Source organism: Camelus dromedarius, chromosome 5, assembly GCF_036321535.1.
Source record: "Camelus dromedarius isolate mCamDro1 chromosome 5, mCamDro1.pat, whole genome shotgun sequence".
Classification (NCBI taxonomy): domain Eukaryota; kingdom Metazoa; phylum Chordata; class Mammalia; order Artiodactyla; family Camelidae; genus Camelus; species Camelus dromedarius.
In genome coordinates, this window is record NC_087440.1 from 22,502,560 (window position 1) to 22,527,319 (window position 24,760).

The 24,760-nt window shown below is 34.3% G+C and overlaps 1 protein-coding gene and 1 non-coding gene across 3 annotated transcripts in view; one reads left to right on the forward strand and one right to left on the reverse strand.

Moving 5' to 3' along the window:
- KNL1 (kinetochore scaffold 1) overlaps nt 1-23,204 on the reverse strand; it is a 48,243-nt gene extending 25,039 nt beyond the window's left edge. The window contains exons 1-10 of one of the 2 annotated variants that reach the window (XM_031453294.2): nt 22,894-23,204; nt 17,407-17,460; nt 16,330-16,369; nt 14,555-14,614; nt 11,418-11,479; nt 9,756-9,808; nt 9,477-9,510; nt 8,080-8,117; nt 5,918-5,970; nt 11-5,089 (exon numbers count right to left, since the gene is read on the reverse strand). In XM_031453294.2, the coding sequence (XP_031309154.1) occupies nt 11-5,089; nt 5,918-5,970; nt 8,080-8,117; nt 9,477-9,510; nt 9,756-9,808; nt 11,418-11,479; nt 14,555-14,614; nt 16,330-16,369; nt 17,407-17,441 (5,454 nt within the window). In that variant the 5' untranslated portion in view covers nt 17,442-17,460; nt 22,894-23,204. The remainder of the gene's footprint in view (nt 1-10; nt 5,090-5,917; nt 5,971-8,079; nt 8,118-9,476; nt 9,511-9,755; nt 9,809-11,417; nt 11,480-14,554; nt 14,615-16,329; nt 16,370-17,406; nt 17,461-22,893) is intronic. The other variant, XM_064485726.1, reaches the window with a different exon arrangement.
- Nucleotides 23,205-23,359: 155 nt separating this feature from the next.
- Nucleotides 23,360-23,441, forward strand: TRNAS-GCU (transfer RNA serine (anticodon GCU)). Its single transcript has one exon. It is a non-coding gene; the product is annotated as a tRNA-Ser (tRNA).
- The last annotated feature ends 1,319 nt before the right edge of the window (nt 23,442-24,760 follow it).

The window sequence follows — 24,760 nt, forward strand, 5'->3', positions numbered from 1 at the left end:
AGCTTCTTACCTCCTGATCTTGGGCAGCACCACTAAACCTAATCTCACTTTTTCTGATTTTTTTCTCATTCTGAATATCATCATCATCTTCTTGTACCCAGGTTCTTTTTTGGTTATTGCAGGTTTCTTCCATTTTATTTTCAGATGGTGAAATCTCTTTTTGGCATGGTTCAGTCAAAGCCTTTTCCTCAGTATCTATGCTAATTGAGTCTGAGGAATTAATCTCACCAGGATATATAGGAAGATTTTCTTCATTTATATACTGTGATGGACTTAAGTTCAGTTTAGCTACAACAAATCCAATGCCTGAATCCTTACTGGAGACTGCCTGAGTTTCTAAGCGACTTAAATCAGTTGTGTCTGCTGGACTCTGTTTCAGGTCATGAGTACCAGTGACACTACAATTTCTCTTATTTGGCAATCTGGGCAAAAATATTCCCAAAGAACATCTCCTTGCTTTATCTTTTACAACTGTCATTAACGGTACAGAGTTGGTTTCAGCTCCACTGTGAGAAACTTTATTTTCTTCATCTCTATCATCTTTAACATTGCTAGACACTATGTTAATATTATCTATTTCTGTGGCTTGCATTATACTTGTATCACTGTGTGCCTTATTTACTAAGTCATGTAATTGTTTTGGAGGTGGTATATGAACAGGTTGGAAATCTAAAAATTCTTCAGTTTTCTCATTCAAACTATTCAGATTTGGTTTGACACTACTAAAAGGTGCAGCATTGGATGAAATTATAGAATCTGATACTTCTCTAGGATTGATATGAGTTTGAATAAGCTGCTTAGTCAAGTCTGAATTACTGTGGAAATCTATAGTTGTGTTACATTTAGCTGTTTCAATATTTTTCTTCAGTTCTTTTTTACAGGCTATGGTAAACTGTTTCTCATTGAGCATTTCAGACTCGTTTTCACATGTGGGTACAGAGGAATTTCCTCTAATATTTAAATTCTTATTTCCATCTTTAGACAATACTGCTTCATCTTTATTGACAATATTCTGCCCTTGTTGAGGTAATGATGGTAGCCGAGTTGACAGATGATGCTGAGAAGCAACACAAACATCACCAACAAAGGTCTTCTTTAAACTATGTTCCACATTATCAACAAAGGCCTCCATCTGATTCTTTGGAAGCTTAAAAGATACTTGTTTTGAGTTAAGTTTAGTCATTTCCCCCACATCTTCACCACATATTAAAGTTTCATTAGCTAATAGGTTTTGGGGTTCCTTAATCAGATCTTGATCTTTGGGCACTGTTGTGACACTGTCTAACTGTCCTTGGGTATTGGATTGAACAACTTTTTCATTCCGTAACAAAGAACAAGGAGCAGAGAGAGGCAGTCCCTCAGATTTCAAGTAATATTTACGGGCTAAATCTTTTGCATAAGTAAGATCATTTTGCACTGGGCAATGACTGGCTTTTACATCTTTATCACATGAGGACATGACATTCCCCTCCAAATTATCAAAAAAGGAAGCAACATTAGGTAAACAGGAATAATTATCACTGGATCCACAACTAGCAGCTGCAGGAGTGTTTGTAAAGTCCACATTTCTTCCATCTGTACTATTTAAGTGACAGCTTTCCATTTTGGCTTTTTCCAATGTACAGGCCTGGTCTACAACTTTCATGACCTCTTCATCCACAGCAGTGCTATGGAATTTGATTTCTGTCTCATCTTGACCTCTAGACAACACGTTAGTAGGAACAAAGGGTATCACACAATGCTTTTGCTCAGTGTGAAGAGCAATTTCGTTTTCTACAGCCAGTGCTTGTTTTTCAGTGATTTCTTGAACAGAGCTACCATCCTTAGGAAAAGAAACACCCAAGGTTTTTCCTTTTGTTATTCCAAATTTAGGGCACTCTTGAAGTATTTTCTCTGTGGTTTGACAATCAATGAAAACAGTGTGGGACTTAGTAACTTCCAGATCACTGTGATTATCTACAAACATTACAGTTTTATCCATAGGCCTAGTGGTTCTTTTATCTGGTGAGACAGTTTTACATTCTAAGGAAGTTGTATAACTTCTGGTGAGCTCCATTTCATCCTGCCCACATGTATACAAAATAGTTTTAGAAGTTCCTTCTAAAGGCACTAAATGGCAGTCCTCTCTATCTTCCAGGGGACTTTTATTATTTATTTCCACTGTACAACTCTGGATGATATCCGTATCATTTTTATCATTCTTTGAAAATGCAATGGTCTCGCCATTTTTGAGTCTAAGGCTTTTCCTTCTGTGACTTTTGCCTGATAGAGTTTCATTCAGAAACCCAGGCTTTTGTACATTTTTATCATTTTTACAAATGGTTGATTTAGACACTTCCACATTATCACCAGTTACAAATGCTACAGCTTTCTCCAAAGGATCATTATTAGACCATTCCCCAGGTGGTGTTAGCTGGCTGACTTTTTCACTATTCTCTGGAAAGAAAACACTCTCCTCAGCAGGAGTCGGTGTCACTTTTGATTTTTCTGAGCTTTTTCTTTTGAATAGTTCAAAGTTAGGTTTGTCTAGAAGCAGAGTTCTCTCCTTTGCTTGGTAGTCAATGAAAACAGTGTGGGACTTTGTCATTTCTAGTTCCTCATGATTATCTATAAACATTATAGTTTTGTCCACAGGCCTAGTGGTTCTTTTATCTGGTGAGACAGTTTTACATTCTATGGCAGTTGTGTGACTTCTGGTGACCTCCATGTCATCCTGCCCACATGTATACAAAAGAGTTTTAGAACTTCTTGCCAAAGGCATTGAATGGGAATCATGTTCATCTAATAAAGGTCTATGATTTATTTCCACTGTATAACTCTTGGTGATATCCATATCATTCTCATCTCCCTCTGAAAATACAATAGTCTTATCAATTTTTAATCTGCCAACACTTTTCCTTCCACAAATTTTAACATCTTGCTTTTCACTTAGAATACTAGTTTTCTGTACACTTTTGTCCTCCAACACATCCATAATATCATTAGAAGTAAATACTCCAGTTTTTTCTATAGGACTTTCATTACATTTTTCAGCTTTTATGGCTGTTTGTCTGTTTACTGTTGTTAGCTGGCTGTTACCGTTTTCTAAATTAGTCTTGCCCAGTTCTACTACTTCAGAAGTACCAAATCCAATGACAACAGTGTGACTCTTGGTTAGATCCATATTTTGCTCCTCCTCGGAACAAACAATTACCTTGTCATGAGAACAGTCAGGCCTGGGATTGCCTGAACTTTTCCTTAGTGGCTCAAGTAGTTTAGAATTCTGGCCTGGTACAGATTTCACCGTTTGATTGTTAACAGCAATATGACTTTTCATGGCATATTGTTCTTCTAATGAAAATAATGGCTTTGTAGTAGGAAACAAAGATTGTTCACAAGAAACTGTATTTCTCCTGTTTCTCAGTGGTAGTTGTTTATCAAGATCTCCACCAGAGTATACTATACCATGGCTTGTTGCTATGTCCTTGTTAATATCAGGTGACTGAGGAGAATCTTTATCAAGATGGGAAGAAATCTTCAAAATTTGATCTTTTTCTTTGTCCAAGGTGTCAGTTGGGATGTTCTTAGATATTATGTTTGGTTGTTGGGACAGTTCAATATGACCTTTGGTGATTTCTTTCCATTCATCTGAAGGGCTTTTGCTGTGAGAGTGAGATTTAGTAATATTCTCAGGTGCTAGACTGTAAGATGCAAGAGGAGACTGACTTCCTAAGTTAGCTGTGTGACTTTTAGTCAAATCCATATCTTCATCTGTGAAGATTTCAGTCTTTTTGTCAGTCAATGAAAGAAATAAAGGATTTTCCAGGCTCTGCTGTAATCTTTCCTTAGACGCATGTGGAACTGAGCTATAATTTATGTTCATTTCCTCAACCTCTGACACGATTACGTGCTTTTGGAGCATCATTTCTTTTTCAGATACTGGTGCAGCTGCTATCTGTACATTTGCCTGATCTTGTTTAAAAATCTGATTATCTATTGCAACTGAATGACTCTTGGTAATGTCCATGCTATCCTCTCCTGAATAAATAGTTTTCTCTCTGAAAAGAGAGATGGCATCTGGATTGGGATACATTTTAGAATAATCAGTGTCATGCTTTAGCAAATTTTTCTCCTCTCTCATACTTGAGAAACACTTGGTCAGTTCCATGGCATCGTTACAACTAGAATAGAAAAATGTTTTACACTCTTGAATAGCTGGACTGGAACAAATAAATTCTGGGATCCTGGCCAATGTTCTGATATCTTGGTTAGATGCCTGTGTGACTGTGTGAGTTTCTGTCCCTGCAATATGATTTCTGGTAGCATGTATTTCACATTTAGGGTTTAAGGAAGGGTCTTGAAAAGCATCATTCAGTTTATCCTTAAAGATTGCCTTCTGTCCCAGAGCTTTAGTTCCATAACCTGTTGAAACATCCATCATGACATTCTGAGTTTGATTTTCTATTTCAGACAGATTATCTGCTGAAGGTAACATCTGTGTAGTATGGTTACTTGTTAAGTCCATAAAGTCATCACCATAAATTGTAGTATCATCACCTTTAAATTTCCTTAAGCTGGCCTCACTAGATGTGGGAACCAAAGTCTGAATATTGGCTGTATGACATTGGATAAAATTCATCCCATCATCTTGTTCTCTAAAGATTCTAGTCATATTACCGCTACTTTCATCTACATTAACAGATACATGCATTTGATGTATAGAAGAGGTCCTATTTGATTCTTTGGAATGAATAGGTATCTCAGAATTTTCTTTATCAGGTCCTGTGAAAGGAGAAGAAGCATTTGATTTTCCTGTTTTCAATCTTTTCACAAAGTCATTGAAATTTATTTTCTTTTCTGAAGACGTGTTTTGATCCATGGAAAAATTTAATTCTTTTTTCATTCTTGAATCCTCAGTATGGAGCTTTAACTTAGCCAGAAATGATGTGGTATCTATCTTGGTGGACTTTACACTTTTGGTACAATCTAAAGGGCCTCTGGTAATCATCACGGTGTGACTTGCCGTCAGGTCCATCTGATTTTCATCTGAAAAGATGACTGTCTGTTCATTTGAATGTTTCCTTTCATGGTTGTGTTCTGCAATTGAAATCTACAATGAAAGCAAAATATAAGAGGTCAGATCAAATGCAAACTTCTAAAAAGGTATTTTACAATATGTACTATTTAAAGAGTATTATATAAACAATCATAAATGGTTTCATAATATGTTGGTTTGTTTCAATCAATGGTGTGGTGTGTAGCGTGTAATTTGTTACTAAAATTTTTTCTAAAGTCTCTGAATATTTTTAGTGTTTTTGAACAAATTAAAAGTTCAAGGTTAATTATATACCCACTAGAATGACTAAAAAATGAAAAGACTGACAATATCAAATGTAACTATAATGAAAATTCTAGATTATTTTATTAGAGGGTTATTTTCATTCTAAGTAAAAAAGACTTGGAAGGAATAAGCGCATGATGGCTAATTTATAGTACACTCTGTATTCTTGGGAATTGGATTCTCCTCGAAGGCAGTGGTTTTATTTGTAAGGACATGGTCTAACTCTTTGCTACTCAGAGTATGGTCTGTGGACCAGTGCACTATATCACCTAGGAGATTGTTAAAAGTATAGAATCTCAGGACCTACCCCAGATCTAATGGAAAAGAATCTGTATTTTAAAAAAATCTTGAAATGATTCACATGCCCACTAACGTTTGAGAAGTCCAGATATAATTAATATATTTCTCTACTATTTAAACCAGCAATGATTTAACTATTCTTAGTTAACTGGAAAGGTAGGAAGTTTTTGCAGTTTATGTTGGTCTATTTTGATAAGTAATCCCTAAATCATGTCATTACCATTAAATGTTTGTGTGCTTTAAACATTTTAAGTATCAAGGAAGATTAAAATATGAAAGACTTGCATGAACTCATACCTCTCTCTGTTGCATCTGGGTTTGAATGGGAGCACAAAGCAATGTGTTCATTCCTATTGAGTAAAAAGAAAAACTATAGTCAAGGACAAAAATATATCACCAAGAGCCTGATTTTCCTTTTCTTTTTTTTTTTTTTGGTGGGGGAGAAGGGAGGTAATTAGACTGACTGATTGACTGACTGATTGATTGAAAAGGAGGTACTGAGATTGAACCCAAGACTTCGTACATGCTAGGAACGCACTCTACCATTGAACTATACCCTGCCCCTTGATTTTCCTTTTCTTAGATGCTTCATCAATTACAAGTATTTACTAAAGCTTTTCAGTTACTAACTCCTTCCTAAGGACTTACTTATTAAATTTCACCAAGAATTTTTTAAAAAATTGAGGTATAGTCAGTTACGTCCTTATGGCTCTTAATTGTCCAATTTTAGAGACAGAGAGATCACTGATTATTATAGTCTCTGTGTGACAAATAGTTTTAAAATGTGGTAGAGATTTTAAAGGTGGAAAGTATGGACCACTTCTTTTTCTCCTTCACTTCTCCATTTTTATTTCCTGGACAGTAGAAGTTACATATTAAAGAGTACCAACTGATAAGACTCAAATACAAGGGTAAGATTTTGAAGCATCTTTTTTCCTATGTTAAGGAATCTAGATGTTCCCATGATGAGATGTGCATTTTATAAAAATAATTCAGGAGAAGGAGAAAAATGTAGATTCAATAGAAGATAAACCAATAAGGAAGCTACTATAATAGTTCAGATACAACACATTGGAAGTTTATGTTAGGACAAGAGACAATAAGAATGGAAATAAGGAATGATTTGCAAGATATTTTAGAAATGAAATATAAAGGTTTAGGTAACAAACAACTTTGGAAATAAAAAAGATGCTATAATAAAACAAGAAATACATTTTAAAATATGTTTGAAGGCAAATCTTTAGAATATTTTATAGAGTTTATGGCAACCTCCACTGAATGATGAATGATACATCAAGCTTTCAATCATTTATTGAACAAATACTGTGCCCCAAAACTCAACTATATACTAAAGCACAAAGAACAGGACAAAATTTCTGGACTCAAGAGTTCTTAGTTTAATTAAAGAGCCAAAAATAAATACCTAAAGTACAATATGATAAATTCTACAATAGACTGAAAAATAAAAGGAGTGTTGTGAGAGCACAGAACTAGTGACTGAACTCCTTGGTTTTGACAGAGAAGCCTCGACTCAAGCCAGTACTGCTTATTATCAATTAATTCATGATGAGATAAGAAGCTTGCAGTCAATGTAAATTATGCAATATTTCCTTCATCAAGAAAGCTTTGCTAAGAAAAAAAAAGGTCAGCTAACTAAACAGTAGTCTATTGCCATAGTTGATTTATATTCTAGCACAAATTCTTTTTCTGTCATGGACTGTAACAGTTTGTGGACTTCGAATAGCACTAAAGTTAAGTTAAAGGCGAGAAGACTGTTAAGACAAATTGGATTAGGAAGATCACTCTAGGTAGTGGAAATAGCATTTACAAACTAATTTGGGCAGGAAAAAAGTCCACATGTAAAACTGCAAATAGTTATTCATGAGCTACAGCATAGGATGTCTATAAAGGCCAGAAGATAAGGTTGGAGAAAAAGACAAGCCAAATTATAAAAGGCTTTCTAAGTTTATGCTAAGGAGTGTGGGCTTTATCCTGTAAGCAATAAAGTGTCACTGAACAATTTTAAGCTGGGAGGTAATATGATCAGATTTACAAACATGTAGAATGGATCAAAGGATAAGAAACTAAATACAATAGACCAAGAAAGCAGAGTGGGGACCTGAATTCAAATACCGGCAATATGGATAGAGAATAAGTAACAGATTTGCAAGATATTTAGGAGACAATCGAAAGTGAGTAGGGCCAAATGAATGGGGGCAAAGAAGTAAAAGTTAAAAAAGGACTCAATTCCTGACTTGAGTGAATGACAGAGTGAATGGGAGTTCAAGAGAACAAGAGGAAAATAGGTTTGAGAGAAATACATTTGTGAAATTTTAAAAGATTTTATGTAGCAATTCTCCCTCCACATTTTTTTCCATGGTTCTCTTACATATTACTTTCCAAGGAATCTAGATGAAGAGAAAAATATATAATGAGAAAAGTATTCTGGTCATACTCACCAGTAATCTCACAGCAGTTATCTTCTGGATTCTCATTCCTAAAAATTAAAAAGTAGTTTCAAAATCTATACCCCAGACAATTAGCAACAATCACAATAGTTGAAAGAGTAGGAAAGGTGAAAGGTTTTCATATTGTGACTGGCAGAAAACTCCAAAGTTATCTTTAAAAAAACGACTCACCTAAACTGGTGGAAAAAATTACAAGGCAATTAAAGGAATTTTCCAGATTGGTCTTAATGGTTTATTAATTTCAAGAATACTATAAAAATATATTTAATACATGCTCCTTATATTTTTTAAGGATGACCTATAAAGCAACTCATTTTTAGGAAATTATTTAGCCTTTAAAAAAGGTAAGTAAAAGGAAACAACTCAAATGTCCATCAATAGGGAGCTGACTAAATGTTGGTACAGACATATGATAGATTATAACAGACTTAGGTAGATCTATATGTAACAATGTGGAAAGTGTTACACAAGACATTAAGAGATCTCATTTTTTTAAAAGCAAAAGATAAACATGCATTTGAATACACATATAAAATTTCTGCAAGGACATCCAAAATTATCAATAGCAGTTATTGGTAAGGAGCCTAAGTAACATGGCTTAGAGATTTCTCTGTACCAGTATATAGAGTCTTATTTTTCCAGCTCAACATTAGTCAATTAGATGTAAAAACTGTAATTTATTTAACCAGCTCCTGATAGACTTTTAGGTCTTTTACATCTTTTGCTATTAAAGTAAATGCTGCAGTGAATAATTTTATATATTCATCATTTTAAACATTTACAAATGTATTGGTAAGATAAATTTCCTGACATGAAATTGCTGAGCTACAGGGGATGTGCATTTAAAATTTTGAATTATATTGCCGATTGCTTTCTACAGTTTATAGCACTAGCAATGAGTGACATTTTATTTATATTCTTAACTGATTAGATGAAATATTATATTTCAATGTAGTCTAAGTTTGTATTCCTCTTATGATGAATGAAGATAAGCATCTTTTCATTTGTTCAAGCTCTACTGTTATTTAACTATCTTTGTATTAATATTATTATAAGAAAAACTAATTTAATGAAAACGATCTGAAGATTTGGTATTTATTGTTTTGTACGAGCTGATGTATTTAAGGATTTATATATGAAAGTAGAGTGTTTCATCACTCTTAAAAGGATAAGCTATACAAAGCACATACTTATCAACTATGGCAGTATATTAAATTATGCAAAAATTTGTTTCCTGAGTTAAGCCTAAGTATTCCATAAAAGGGAGACAAAATAAAAGACAAAAACAACATTAACTTAAAAATCACTTCATTTAATAGGAATAAACAACTTTTTTAAGGAATAAATAACTTTTAAAGTATAATTTGCATCATATTTTTCTTACTTACTGTATAAACAGAACATTTCCTCCTGCTTCTGTTTCTATAAATAAAGAAAAGATTAAAGCTTTTCAACAATACACTTATAAAAGCATTAGAAAAATTGTACACAGACATTAATAATAAAATAAAATTATTAACTACACAACTTACTTCCTGCCCCCATGGCTCAAGTTATTTTTTTTAAACAATAAGATGGACATTGAGTTATATCAATTATCTGGTTAGATAGCCACAGAAAAATTATATAGAAAACAAATTTAGCAGGGATTACAGTAACAAATTTACCTGTAATTTCCGACTTTCTCACTATTTTCATATGAGATTCTGTCTGGAATACCCTAGAAAAGAAAATAAAGATTTTTTAAAAATCTGCAAGTTTTAATTAGAACCCTATGGTGTTAAATTACAGTCTGAGATAGGTAAAATAACACTTTGATTTCAGCTTCCTCTTTGCTTCATCATCTACAATTAATATTTCAAATGTCAAAATTAGTTTACCACATTAAAATCTGTTATGGTTTTTGAATGAACTCTGACAGAATCATTATTTTATCCCCCTCAATAACCTAAAATATTCTTTTTATTCAACATTTATTAAGCACTCACTATATACCTGGGGCTATATACTAGAGTCTGACACACATTCCTTGACCTCAAGGTGCTTTCACTGTTAAGTAGGCATTGGCAACAGTGATTATATTATAAATTGGCTTTTGTTATTAACATTTCAGATAAGGTTGCATGGACTCCAGAGGAAGGGATCTCTTTTCATTGAGATGATTAAGAACAGTAAGCTTCTGGAGAAGTAGCATTTGATATCTGCCTTGAAGAATCTGGCCAATTCATTTCATTCTTTTAATATTAAGCATCATTCATTATATGGAAGCTCTTTTTAATTAGAAGTAGAATGTTATTTCAATTATAAAAAGGCACTGAATATTTGCATGCATACTGTGCCAAGCACCATGCTATAATTTTTACATGCATTTTTAATGATTATAACAATTATATTATTCTACAAATGAAGTCATATAACTGATAAGTGGCAGAGCTAAAATGCAGACCCAAATCTGACTTCAGAATCAGAACTTGATCATATACAAGATCACACAGAAAATTTCAATAGAAATCAAAATAATACAGATTAACATTTGCTGACTACAGTGTAACTAAAAATTAATGACAAAAATTGCCTTTTCCACCTAGATATGCATCTTAAAATTCTTGATTAAACAATTAAATGAGGAAATACAAATATACTGCTGAGCATCAAGAAAATCGTCATAAAAACACTACATATAAGAATTATATTAAATTAATAACTTAGAACTGACACTTTTACAATGTTGTCTTTTTATTCAGGAATTTGTTTTCATTTGTACAATTCTTAATTTAGTATGTTTCAGTAATGTTTTATTCTTTCTTTATATGCTTTTATTATTAAATTTACAGCAACAAAATAAAATATAATGGAAAAAAGGACATTTATCTTCAATTGGATTTTTATTTATATATAGAAAATATATTAATTTCCATATATTAATTTTATATCCTGCTACTTATTGTTTATAGAAGTATTTCAATTGATATTCTTGGATTTTCTTAATATTCAATCATTAATCTGCAAAGATAATAGATTTATCCCCATCTTTCCAATTTTTATAACTCTGTTTTTTCCTCTAGTTTATTTTTGTTGGTTAGCACCTCCAATACAATGTTAAATAACAGCAGTAAGACATATTTGTTTCACTTCAAAATTTAGAGGGGATGCTTTCAATGTTTCTCTTTTAAGCATAATGTTGAATAACGGCCTTTTAAATAACAATTTTCTAATGCTTATCTAATTGAAAAACAAATTATCCAAATCATGTTAGTACCAACATATTTGGTGTGACACATAAAAAAGCATTACCTGTAACATTTTAATTACTTCTCTTTTCAACTTACTTTATAGTATCTGCAAAGCTGACTCGACGAGAATTTTTCTTATTTCTCAAAGCATTGGATTCCTAAGGGCAGAGAATATATGGTACGATTTTTAATGAAACCACTGTAAATTAGGTCTCCAAAGTACTATAGATAAAGACCAAGTCTTATTCTGAATTAATGTGATATTATTAATTTTGACAATTTGATTCTCCAAAATATTCCATATAGAAGCACTTAACAAACATGGATATGATTTTCAATATGAATGATAATAAGCACACTGACACAAACAACATATATTTAAAAAAGGTGATTACTGTCCTTTATCTTTTCTCTCTCCTTTAAATGAATGGTTATTTTGCTATCGTAGAAGAAAGACTGGGGACAAAACAAGTGATATGTTGCCTATTATGGTAAACTTACTATATTACTTTAAAGATTAAAAAATTTTTTTTAATTTGGTAAAATACAATTAACATAAAACTTACTGTATTAACCACTTCTTAAATTTAAATTTAAAGTTTATTGTGGTTAAACCACTCATCTACCCTCTTAACAGATTTTTAAGTGTACAATACAATATTGTTAACTGTAGGCACAATGTTGTACAGCTGATCTCTAGAATTCAGTCATCTTGCATAACTGAAACTTTAAACCAGTTGATTAGCAACTCCCCATTTCCCCTCCTCTCTGCCCTGGCAACTGCTGTTCTGTTCTCTGCTGCTATGAGTTTGACTATTTTAGGCACTTCATATAAATGGAATCACGCAGTATTTGTCCTTCTGTGGCTATTTGACTTAGCATAACATACTTAAAAATTAAACTATTTTTAAGTGTACACTTTAGAGTTAAGCACATCTACATATTTGTGCAACCAATCTTCAGAAATCTTTTCATCTTGCAAAAGTGAAACTCTATAGCCATTAAACAACTCCCCCTTCCCTCACTAACCTCCCCACAACCACAATTTTATTTTCTCTCTCTATGAATTTGACTGCTCTAGGTACTTTGTAAGTAGAAATCATATTTGTCTTTTTGTGACTGGTTTATTTCACTTGGCATAATGTCTTCAAGGTTCATCCATGTTGCAGTATGTATCAGAATTTCCTTCCTTTTTAATGCCATAGTACTACATTTTGTGTATCCATTCATCTGTCAAAGGACTATGGGTCGCTTCCACGTTTTCACAACTGTGATTAATGCTGCTATGAACAATGGTGTACATCTCTTCAAGACCCTGCTTTCATTTCTTCTGGGTATACACCCAGAAGTGGACTTGCTGGATCATACGGTAATTCTATTTCAATTTTTGGAGGAACCACTGTTTTCTACAGCAGCTACACCATTTTAAATTCCCACCAGCAGTGCACAAGGGTTCCAATTACTCCACATCCTAGCCAACACTTGTTATTTTCTGGATTTTTTTTTTTTTTTATAATCGCCATCCTAATGGGTATGTGCTGATAGCTCACTGTGGTTTTGATTTGAATTTCCCTAATGATTAGTGATGCTGAGCATCCTTTCATTATAGTATACTATTTTTATTTTTTCTCATCTTCCTTAACAAGAGCAAACATTTTTACTCACATAGTTACCAAACACAAAAAGCAAAAGACAGAGAAATAAATGAAATCCACAGAAAATTTTACTGTGATAAGTCTGAATACCTGAGTCTAAGTTTTATTATAACAAAGAATCAAGAATATTCATCCTCTATGTTAAGACTCTGGCAGACATTACATGTGGTCTTGAGCTTAATAATGACAATAATATAGACATAGTAAATACTATTATATTTCTTACTAAAAATCCCTCAAATTTGTGTGGTATATTGGAAACAGCACTGAGTTAGAGGTTAGGAGATTAGAATTCCAGTTTGAAGTCTGCCACTAACTAGCTGTGTAGGCTTCGACAAAACATTTAATCTCTCTGGATCTCATATTCCTCATCTATATAATGAAGAACTAGATTCAAGATTACTGTCGAGGTCCTGTTGGTTTTAAAGCTCTTTTAGTCTGTGAATCTGTCATTCAACATTCATTAAATAAAAAAACTCAAAAACAAAACACTCACCGCCCCCCCCAATCCCACGCTGAGTGATGAAAAAAGAGTGGTAAAGGAAACAAATATGGTCCCTACTCTACTGGGAATTAATGGCGAAACAAACATTAAAACAAAAAATCCACACATACAAAATCAAACGTATGATGAGTGGTATGAATAAAAACTATATAAAAATAATAATTTAGCGTGAGAATCAGAGATTTCTTTGAAAAGTACATTTAAGTTGAGACATGATTAGTTAGCAGGCAGGTGAAGAGTTGGTTAGTGGGAAAGCATTCTAGGCAGAACATGTACAGAGGCCCTGAAGCAAGGAAAAGCTTGATGTTTTTGAGAAACAGAAAGACAAGAGAGGCTGAAGTAAACACTCAGAATTATATGGTCTCCAAAACTACAGGCATTTCATCAATCAATAAAATGTACTGAAAGTGAACTACATATACCGGACATAATACATTAAAAAAACACATGAGAAAGTTTCCAACCTCAGAGAGTTCTCAATTTAGAACGGAGATTAGTAAACAATTACAATAGAAGATGTTAAGGGATGATTTTCTGAGATAAGTGATACCAGAGCTGAGTCTTGAAGATCAATAGGAATTACCAAATAAAGAGGACTACAAATATATGATAAATCAAGTATAACAAAATATGAATTGTAAAATCTGGGTGATGACCATATGAACATTCATGGCAAAATTCTTTCTACTTTTCAGTGTGTATAAAAAAATTTTAATAAGATGTTGGCAGATAAATGAAGAACGAGGGACTAGCCATCTAGACAGAGGTAACATCATATGTAAATACCTGCAGGCTTGACAGTTTGGGGAATGGTAAGCAATCCTGAATGGTGAGATACATATGTGAGAGTGGCAAGAAAGGAGGCTGGAAAAGCAAATATGGGTTAAAAATCAAGACTCTCAGCTTATTTAAGTTATTTGGATTTTAACCTGAAGGCCATGGGATGCTTACTTGTCCATATGCAATTGAGAATCATTTATGACGTTCTCCCTTCATATAGCTAATAAAGTTCCTAACTATTTAAAATATCACTGAAAATAGTCATCTATAAAGCATATATATCAGAAATTTACCTGAACAGTTTCATTCCCACCTCTGAGGTCTTGAAGAGGACTCCTTGGGGGTTTCAAAATCTGGAAGGGAATTATTGAAGAAAATCTGCCATATCTATTAATAGTCACTTCATTTCAAGTTATACCATAAGAAGAAAGGTAGAGATCCTAAAATTCCTATAAAAACCTCTAAAACTCCTCAAATTAAGTGCTATACTTTGTGGCTGGTTTAAAAACTTGGCATCTATTCCCTTGTCCCTGACCACCTTCCCCAATTGTTTTGCCTACTCTCATCCCATGTGGTGTGGGTAGAGCTCTACCCCAATTCTAGGGTACAAAAGAAAGCCCCGGCCTAGAACAATCTGCACGTGATATTCCTTCATCAACAGTGATTGGTTTGAGAGTGAGGATTTGACCCATATCAAGATAATTGAGCCAACATGATTCAGCCCTGAGTACTCTGGGGTTTTTTTTATCTTGAGGAAATAGACACTTGTTCATGTAGGTCATCAATCTGAAAATTGAGAGAGCTAGATGTACTACAGTAATTACACAAAGAGAGCCTGTTTGATAATGAAGATTACCCAAAGAAAGTGATCAGAGTATAAAAAATGAAAGGAAATCCTAATACTGGTGGTCATGTCCAGTATTTTTACCATAAACATTGTTGCCACATCTTTACCATAAACGCTTTTGCTGCATAACTAATTGATTGTAAGGCAATTTTGCCAAAAAAGATAAAGAAAAATATGAGAGATATTAAAAAGGACATAATAAAACATGAAAAATGAATAACAAAATTAAAGACTTTATTGCAAAATATAAAATTTTTGAATATATTTAAAATGTTTGTAGATTCATGGCAATACTTCACAAATAACTGATTTTATTTTGTGGGCTGTACCTAATACCTAAGCACTTGTCTGTCTTTTGTTCATAGTATTCTATACATTTGTTTATTAATTCGTTCTCTTCATTTGGCATCACACTTTCTTTTTCACTAAAATTCCTTCCTTCATTAAGAGAGGTATCAATTTCCAAATACTAGGATGCATATTTTTAACTGAGTTTTGTATTGCATTATGAAACTCTTCTACACTGTTGTTTATTCTTGGCATAAAGTCACATGTCTGTTCACAGATATTCCAAAATTCTATGGGAAATATGGGTTCAACTCTGCATTGGAGACCCTTAGCCTCTTTCAGATTTACTTATTATAAAAATGGGAGCATTGCATTAATAAAGAAATAAAACCAAACTGCCAACCAAACTATCATTTATTATTATCAAACTAGTTATTTAACTTTCATGGCAAAATTGCACTACTGCTAATCAGTTATGTGGCAAACATGCTTGTGACAAAGATGCTTACGGTGAAAGTACCTAGAACCACAGTTAATATTGTTGGAACCCCTGGTCAGTTAAGTTGTGCCTAATGTCAGCCTCCATCTTTGGATTTTTTAAATTTCATAACCCAATAAATTTTGTGCTTAAATCAGTCTGAGTTGAATTATGTTATGTCTTGCTTTGTACACCAGTTTAAATATATTTTAAACAGCTTTACTGAAGTATAATTTACATAGCACACAATTTATTAAATTACCATGAAATCCATAAAATATTAACTTTAGTATATTTACAGAATTGTGTTATCAGGTTAAATATTTGAGTCTTTATCCAAAGAGCAACAGAAGCCAGTGGAGTTGGGATGGTGATGCCACAGTCAAAATTACTATGGTATACAGTCATCATTCAACATAAGGTAATAATTATTAGCTTAAATAAGTATTTCTTACTGAGGAATGTCGTCTTCTAACAGGTCTCTCTATATTGTCACTGAAAAAGGAAAAGAAATTTACATACACAAGGGTAAAAAACTGAATTTCTAAAACCCATCATTACATTCCTTACATGCTTAAAAAATTTTATTTATTATTGAAGTATAGTTGATTTATAATGTGTTACTTTCTAGTATACAGCATAGTGACTCAGTTATACATATATGTATTCTTTTTCATTATAGGTTATTACAAGATATTGAATATAGTTCTCTGTGCTACACAGTAGGACCTTGTTGTTTATCTACCCTTATATGCTTTGAAATTGGCTATTACTTTCACTTAACACTTGGTATCACTTTCACTTAATAAAATTAATACTACAAGACTTAAATTCAGTCTTTAGGAAGTCAGTGTTTTAAAATACATATGGTATACCACAAGACTGTCTCTTGAAAAACAATCAGTATAACATTAATTTACCATATTGACAGAAGTACAATTATAAGATGAATGGACCATAAAATCAAGAGACTCTAGCTCTGGTGTGTGATTTTTACTACTGTGTGATTTTTAGAGCAGGTTTTGAATATTCAAATGCCTACAGGAGGCAAACATGTAATTTATCAGGTACAGGAAAAACAGGTGGTGTTGAGATTTTATAAAGGAGAGTTCCTTCCTATCTGGTCTGATTGTCACAGCCACTACATACCCAACTCAGGTTAGTTGTTGCCAAACAAGAATATGAGCCCACAGTGTTGCCACACTTGATTTTTAAGAAAAGCTGAAAATCTAATTGTATCCAATCTTGACATTTTGGCAACTAATTCAAAAATTTAAAAACATTGCTTAAACAAAGAAAAAGAAATTTAAATTGAAGGGATGGGAGATGGTCTCTAAAGTTCCTCTCAAGTTTTTACACTAGATGAGTTTATATAAAGATATGGTAAGGAATGCTGTGACTTTGTCACATTTACTTCTTTTCCCTAGAACAGAACGGAAAAAGATTTCAAAAGTTATCAACATGTCTTACTATTTGGAAAAGAATCCTTCTCTGATAGTTTTAACATTTTTAGCTGCATTTCATGAACTTACTTTTCTTCATTAGCATCTGAAGACACCCCATCCATTTCTGAAGAAAAACTTTTTCTGTAACAAATATACAATATGAGAAAATACAAGAAAAAAGGGAAAGAAATTACAATCTCTAAAGAGATTAAGAGCAAAGTTGTGACTTCAGGATTACATTCTGTGTGAAGGCCAAAATAAAAAAGGAAAAACTTCAGTATGTGACAATGAAACATGAAAAATTTTGACTATTCTGTTATAATTACCACTCCTGGAAAATTCTCATATTCAAGGTTGAAATCAGTGACTAACTCTGATAGGGATGATATGGACATTAATGGTTCAAATAAAAATTTGTCCTCATTTATAAGAGTTTATGGATTACATAATAATTCAACCTCAAAATGCAGTCAATCAGCTATCAAAATACAGTGGCTATGCATAAATGCATGTTTATGTTATGAAAATTCAATTTTAATTACTTGGCAAAAAAAAACTAAGGCATAAAAATAACATTTTTAAATAATGTAGTTGATGATGCTTACAATCCCACTCAATGAGTATTTGTCTTGGAAAGAGTGTGCAATAAGCAGCATAACCTGAAGTTTATTTAATTGGTCTTAGCTGCTACCTATCCATAACTATTATTTTCACTTTATGCCTTTTAAATTTAGAACTTCACTTCTGGGTAAGAAAAAAATCCCATTGCAGATTTCAAAAAACAAAAGAGCTAGAGATTCTGACTCAACAATATTAGCATTTCTACTGCAACACTAAATACCATATACTTAACCTGTCAGAATCAATGTTTTTACACTTTTAGCAACAAGTAAAAAAACAAAGCAACAAAAAAGGTACTTAAAAGATTTCTTATTTTACATGCTTTCATCATATATAACAGAAACCAAATTAAAGAACAATACTTCACAATGAACCTAAACCTGAAGTTAAAGTCTACTTATTTTTTAGTATCAATTTACTTAATTAGCTATTAATATAGAATTAAAGTGATGGGAATCTTCTGAGACTTGATCTCTGACCGTCTCCTTTTGTCCTCCATCACTTTCTTAATTGGCTTATCAATTCTTCTGGTTTCAATTACCTCCCGTTCTCAGATAACACTCCTATCTACTTAAAATAGTATCTTTTAGTTTGAAAATTTTAGGTATTACACACTATCCTCCTTCCCAAAAGCAACCACTTTCTCTATGTTAAGCTAATTATTTTGTATTTAAAAAAAGCTCTCTTACCTACAACCACCTCCATCTTACATACACACACATATACCTCTACATACCCAGATAAATACAGTACAACAAAGGAACAATTCCATGCCATTTTCACTAAAATAAATATAAAAATCCTAAAAAAAAAAAAGCAAAAAGGAGCCAGAAATTTGTAAAAAGTATAATATTTCATGGTCATGTTGGTTTCATGCCAGAAATGCAAAATTGACATTAGAAAATCAATTTTACAATTTACCATACTAATAGATTAAAAGGGAAAAATCATATGATCATCTCAACAGATAAAAAAAAAAGTTTGATGTGTTTTAACATCTTAAAAAAGAAAAATTTAGCACTAGGAATAGGAGGTAAAATTCCGTAATCTAGCAAATAGTACCTGTTTAAAAATCCAACATCAACTTAATGGTGAAATTGAAAACTTTTCCTCTGAGATCAAACAAACTTGACAGCTATTTCTATTTCTATTCAATCTATCATCAAGGCCTAGTGGTTCTAGTTCCAATATATATTCCAAATTCATTCACTTCTATCTTCAATGCCACCACCATAATTCAAGCTACCATCATCTCTCAAACAGAATATATTGCAATTGCCACTTCACTGGTCTGTCTACTTTCACTCTTATCCCCCCAGAGTCCTTTCTCCACATAGTAGGCAATTATCTGCTGAAAAAGAAATCACATTTAAGACATTCCCTTACATAAAACCCTTCAATGGTTTCTCACTGGACTGAGAATAAACTCTTTATCAGGACCTATAAAGCTCTACAAGATCTGGTTCCTGCTTACCTCTCAGACTTCATCTCATACAACTGTCTTCCTAAGTCCATGCTAGCCACATTGGCATTTCTATTCCTGCACACACAAAACTCTTTCTCAAGACATTAAATATACATTTGCTATTCTCTCTTGGCAAGAAAGCCAAGAAAAGCACTCTTTGTAGCACTCTGTTATGTCTCCTCTGTAGCATTACCACAACTGTAATTTTAAAGTATGTTACATAATTTAATTATTCCTGTTATCTTCCCAAACTACCATACTGAAGTATGGTGAAGTCACTGGGTTATACAAGATCTGGCTTGAGCTTTATGCTAACTAGAACAGCCTACCTTGTGGCTTATCAAACATATATTGTGCATCTGCTTTAACCATTAAAGAAAAGGGTGCACTGTCCCTAAGTATAGAATATCCGTTTTGAAGATAGAGATAAATACCTCCTTTCCTGGGATATCAGTGCTAGTACTCCTTCAATGATAAGGCTTCTTTCTCAGGTGCCAAGGACACACTGATTTGCTGTGTGTGCTAACCTTTTTTTTTTTTTTTTTTGAAAATTTGAAGGCATGTAGCCCTATCATGTTTGATGTTCTTTGTTCTGACAAGATATAAAACTGTGCTGAAAAAAACACGCTTTTCCAGAACAGTTCCTCAGAGTTACCTGAGAGGTTGTCTCCCAGGCTATAGTCCTCAGTTTGGCTCAAATAAAACTCTCTTCTGTTCTTATTATAGATTGGTTATTGATTATTTGCATCGACACATACTTGCTCCAACAGTAAACTCTATAAGAACAGGGCTGGTGTCTCTAATGTTTACTGTTATATTCTGAGAAACTAGCACACTGCTTTGTAAATTAAAGAAGCTCAATAAATATTTGTTGAATGACTAATTAAGAAACAATTCTTTAAAGTTACCTTTACGATCAATGTCTTGTATATTTTTTTCTACTTTGGAGAATATTTTCAAATTTAGTGACATATTTCAAATTCACAGGATAAAAATATTAAATACTATCAATTCAGGATCACCTAAACATCTTCATTGTTTGAAATATTCATTCCTATGTAAACTGCAGACCAGTTGGCACTTAATTAGGTGATGAGATTCAAAGCTTATTTAAGTCTTCCTTTTAAAATATTCTATTTGTTACATTACTGTAAGTTCCACCTCCAAAAGAAATAGGAGACCCCAGATTTTCACATTAAGCTGAACTTGTAAAACACTGTCATGTTTGAATTTCTGATCACTGCCAGATTAATTGATTATTGATTGGTTCCAGAACTGTGCACTGGTACACAGGGATGCTACAGCATACTCACAAAGGTATCCTGGATACTTTAAATTTTTGAGAGAAACAATTATCAACATCTATCAGACACTGTTAGCTCAAAACAGTACCCATTCTCATTATATATATATTTTTTGGTACATATTATTGCAAAGCTGGATTTTTGGCAGTTGCTGTGATATAAATCAAGTACTTTTTCTTATCAATGAGGTACGGGAAATGAGTGTGCCAGTACCCAATCTGATTTACAGATTTGAAAGGTGTGCAGTATTCAACAGGCACACATACCAATTAGTAAATAATTCTGATTATTTAAGAATAAAGATCTTTTTCCTTCAATTTATGTGTGTGTATATATATATATATATTTTTTTTTTTCCCAGATGGCTACTAAGTGGCTAGAACAACTTAATAACAACTTTTAAAATTGTTGGGACCTAATCACTTAATAAATGGAACTGCTAGGTATTTCTATTGGCCTAAGGGCACCATGAGCCAAGAAAGTTTGGGAACTACATGTCTAAATAATCCAGAGGTCCATAAACTACTGCTGCTGGGCCAAATGGGTCCTTAACCATAGTTTTTTATGTTTAAAATGGGTTGTAGAGAACAAAACAAAAAGTAAGGAAAGAAGAAATGTGACAGAGATCATGCAGACCATGGAGACTGTAAAGCCTGAAATATTTACTACGTGTTTATTTGTCCACTCCTTCATTTACACTACCACTATCTAGAGTTAATATATTTCATAGTGTCCAAAGATACAGGCTCTTGACCTGTACTGTCAACTACAGCAGCTATTGAAATTTAAATTAATTAAAACGACGTAAAATTTAAAACACAGTTCGTCAGTCACAATAGACATATTTCAGGTCCTCAATAGTCACTTCTGATTAATGAGTACTGTGGTGGACAGTGCAGAAATAAAACATTACATTACCACTGAAAAGTTTATTGGACAGCACTGTCCTACTATCAATATGTAGAGTATCTTCTGGTGTCTCTTTCTTAGCATCAAACACATCATTAATGCTACCACTCCAAACATTTTTACTCAGTTTACATCTATCTGTCATTTTGTAAACATATCCAGCCATTCACATAATGAAGAATTATACTGCTTTGAACCCAATGTTTAATTAGCAAAATCTTACAGTACACTAACTCCTCATCTCCTTAAGTCACTCTTTCTTTCCAGTTCCACCTCAAATGCCACTTTCTCCAAGAAGCCTCCTTTAGTCTCCACTGCCAAAAAGCATCAAATAAGATCCCCTTTTCTGTGCTCCCACACTCCTTTAGAATGTCCTATGATAATTTACATTGTCTTGTTTTACAGTTATTTGTGTATACTAATCATTTCCCTTTCTGAACTGTAAATTGTAGATGAGGGAGTGAATCATCCGCTTCCAGCACTAGCACAAGACAACAAGGAACCCAATACCTGTCTCAGGAATTCGATTAATCCAATTCAACTGAAAACTTCAATCTTAGTAACTAGAGTAAGCTCTGCATTGTTTCGCTCTGTCATATCTCTATAAACCTATCTTTAAAACTCCAGTCAGCAATATTTGTATCTTTAAAACTTTTTTCTTAAATTCTATATGGAGACAAGCAGCAAGAAAAGGTTCTTTAACTCTGGCCTAGTAATAGAAGAGTTTTTAAAACTTATTTGCGGCGTACTGATAATGGCTTTACTTGTTACTGTTACATCTGCAGGAAACCCCAAATCTGCTCAGTGCTGCCAGAACTCGGATCAGACACTGTAAACAAATTACAAGTCGAGTGTTCAAAATCACTTATTGCTGTCATTTCATTTATAGCTAAGAAAAGATTGAGTAAGAAATGCAAACAGCCGTCAGTTACCCAGGGAAAAGAAACAATTAAGAGTCCCGGAACCCTGACGGAAGATGGCGGGGTGTGGCGCCGCGGGCTGGGACGCCGAGAGAGCCGCGGGCCAGCAATCCCGGACCGCCCGTGAGGCCCAGGTGCGGATGGAGAACCCTAGGGAGGAGGCGGCGGCACGACGTGCAGGCCAAGGTGAGAAAAGAAAAGAGCCCCGCACCCAGAAAGAAGCGTCTACTCTGAGCCCAGCGCGTTCCGAGGACGCCGGGCAGAAGGAGCGTCCCCCCACCGCCACGGCGGGGCCTTCAGACCGCTCAGACAAAACCTAAAGTTCTCCACTCCCAAAACCCAGGACGGAAGTTACCCGCCACGTCCCAAAGGCTTCACAAATTCTTCTCAGACTTGTTTGGGGTCCACACGCTTCTCAGAGAGGCAGCTCGCCGCCACTCCTCGACGTCAACTCACAACGTCCGACTACCTCAGTGAAGCATTCAAATGTAACCGCCTAGCTGAAGCGCATGCGCAGAGCCGCTCATTGCGTCGGCTCCGCCCCTTAGACTCCAGAGCCCTCCTAAGGCTCCTTTAATCAAACTTACTTCTCATCCTGTATGCCAATTTTATTTACTTCAAGGTAATCTAATTTTCTACTGAAATTTTCTTTGTCTCTTCCTCTTCATCCCACACATCATGGGAGCGGCCATCTTCTTTTGATTTCTTGCTATAAAAGTGATCGAGTCTTTGCTTCCGTACAAAATGGCGGCTTCCATCAGGTTGCGTCACATCCCCCTAGTGTTACTCCCTATAGCTACCGGGAAAAAGTATGCTTCAGGGACGAGGTGGCCGAGTGGTTAAGGCGATGGACTGCTAATCCATTGTGCTCTGCACGCGTGGGTTCGAATCCCATCCTCGTCGAGGGTAGTCTTTTTTTTTTTTCCCCCCCCCACCTCTGATCTTTTGCTTGCGGAGTCGAAACAGTTAAATATTCATTATAGGTATGATTTACTAGTCAATTTACTCCAGCACAAACAACCTCTGACTTGAACTTTTGAGAGACGGCGTTTTGGAGCATTCTGACCTCATAGATAAAGAAAATGGAGGGAAAGAGACATTTTCTGGGAATCAGAATTTTCAAATGAACTTAGTATCTTTTTTAATGAAGTAAACAACAATGCATAGAATTTTACGATTATTAATATTCCCATATGTTCCAATGGTGGTCTGTTCGATATTAATAAGCCTGGCTCCTGATTGAGGGGCTTCGATTGCTGTGGACTCTTACGCAGGGTTTTTAATACCTGCCCTTACTATGAAATAAAATCAGGTTTCATTTAAAGCATCAGGTTTCACTTTAAAAGCTCCGAGACACAGAGTGTTGAGGATTCTCTGCCGGCCAGCAGGCTGCAGGTGCTCAAGAAAAGCATACAACTTTAAAGATGTTGACACACGTGGAAACTTGGTCGTTTGTAGAAGCCAGAGACTGAAGACACAGCTACCTTCCCAGAGGAGAAGGTTTTAATTTCTCTTTTGGATTTATCAGAGAGGGAAACACAGGGAGTAAGTAAAGAATAGAGAAATTCCCTCTCTTGAAAGGTTATCAGGCAGTTTCATTCAATTCACATTTAACAACCTTCGTTCATCCAGTATCCATTTAACAGGCACCACAACAGGCACTTTAACTCACCATAACCCTGTGATCATGATAGAAATTTTTGTTACTCCATTTTGCAGATGAGGACACTGAAAGATAAACTTGCTCAAGGTTATACAGTTTCTGTAATTGAAGAAAAGGCATTGTAACTCGAGTCTATTGAACGTCGGTGCCTCTAACTACCATCCTATAGGATACTGGAAATTAGTAAACAGCGCTCACCAATCCCTTGCGGTAATGGTTTACACGTTCTCTCTGCACCGCTTGGTACCCCAGAACCTGGCACCAAGTGTCTTCAGCAAAGTTTGCGGCCCTGAGAATGGAAGGAAGTAGCCCCTGCTTGCAGGCTCCACTTCTCCTTCGTCAATCCATAGCCCTTGGGAATGTTGATACCTCTCTGGGCTGAGACCTGAGGGTCATCCCAGCACCTATCTTCAGCCTTGTTCTTCAATCCATTTGCTAAGGTGCTGTTAGGAAGTGTTTCTGTCTGGGTTCTACACACTCCCAAGGGGTTCACGGGTAGAATTCAATTGGTTATTTGGTCTGGAGAGAAATGCATCTTTATTTTCATTTATCTCTAATT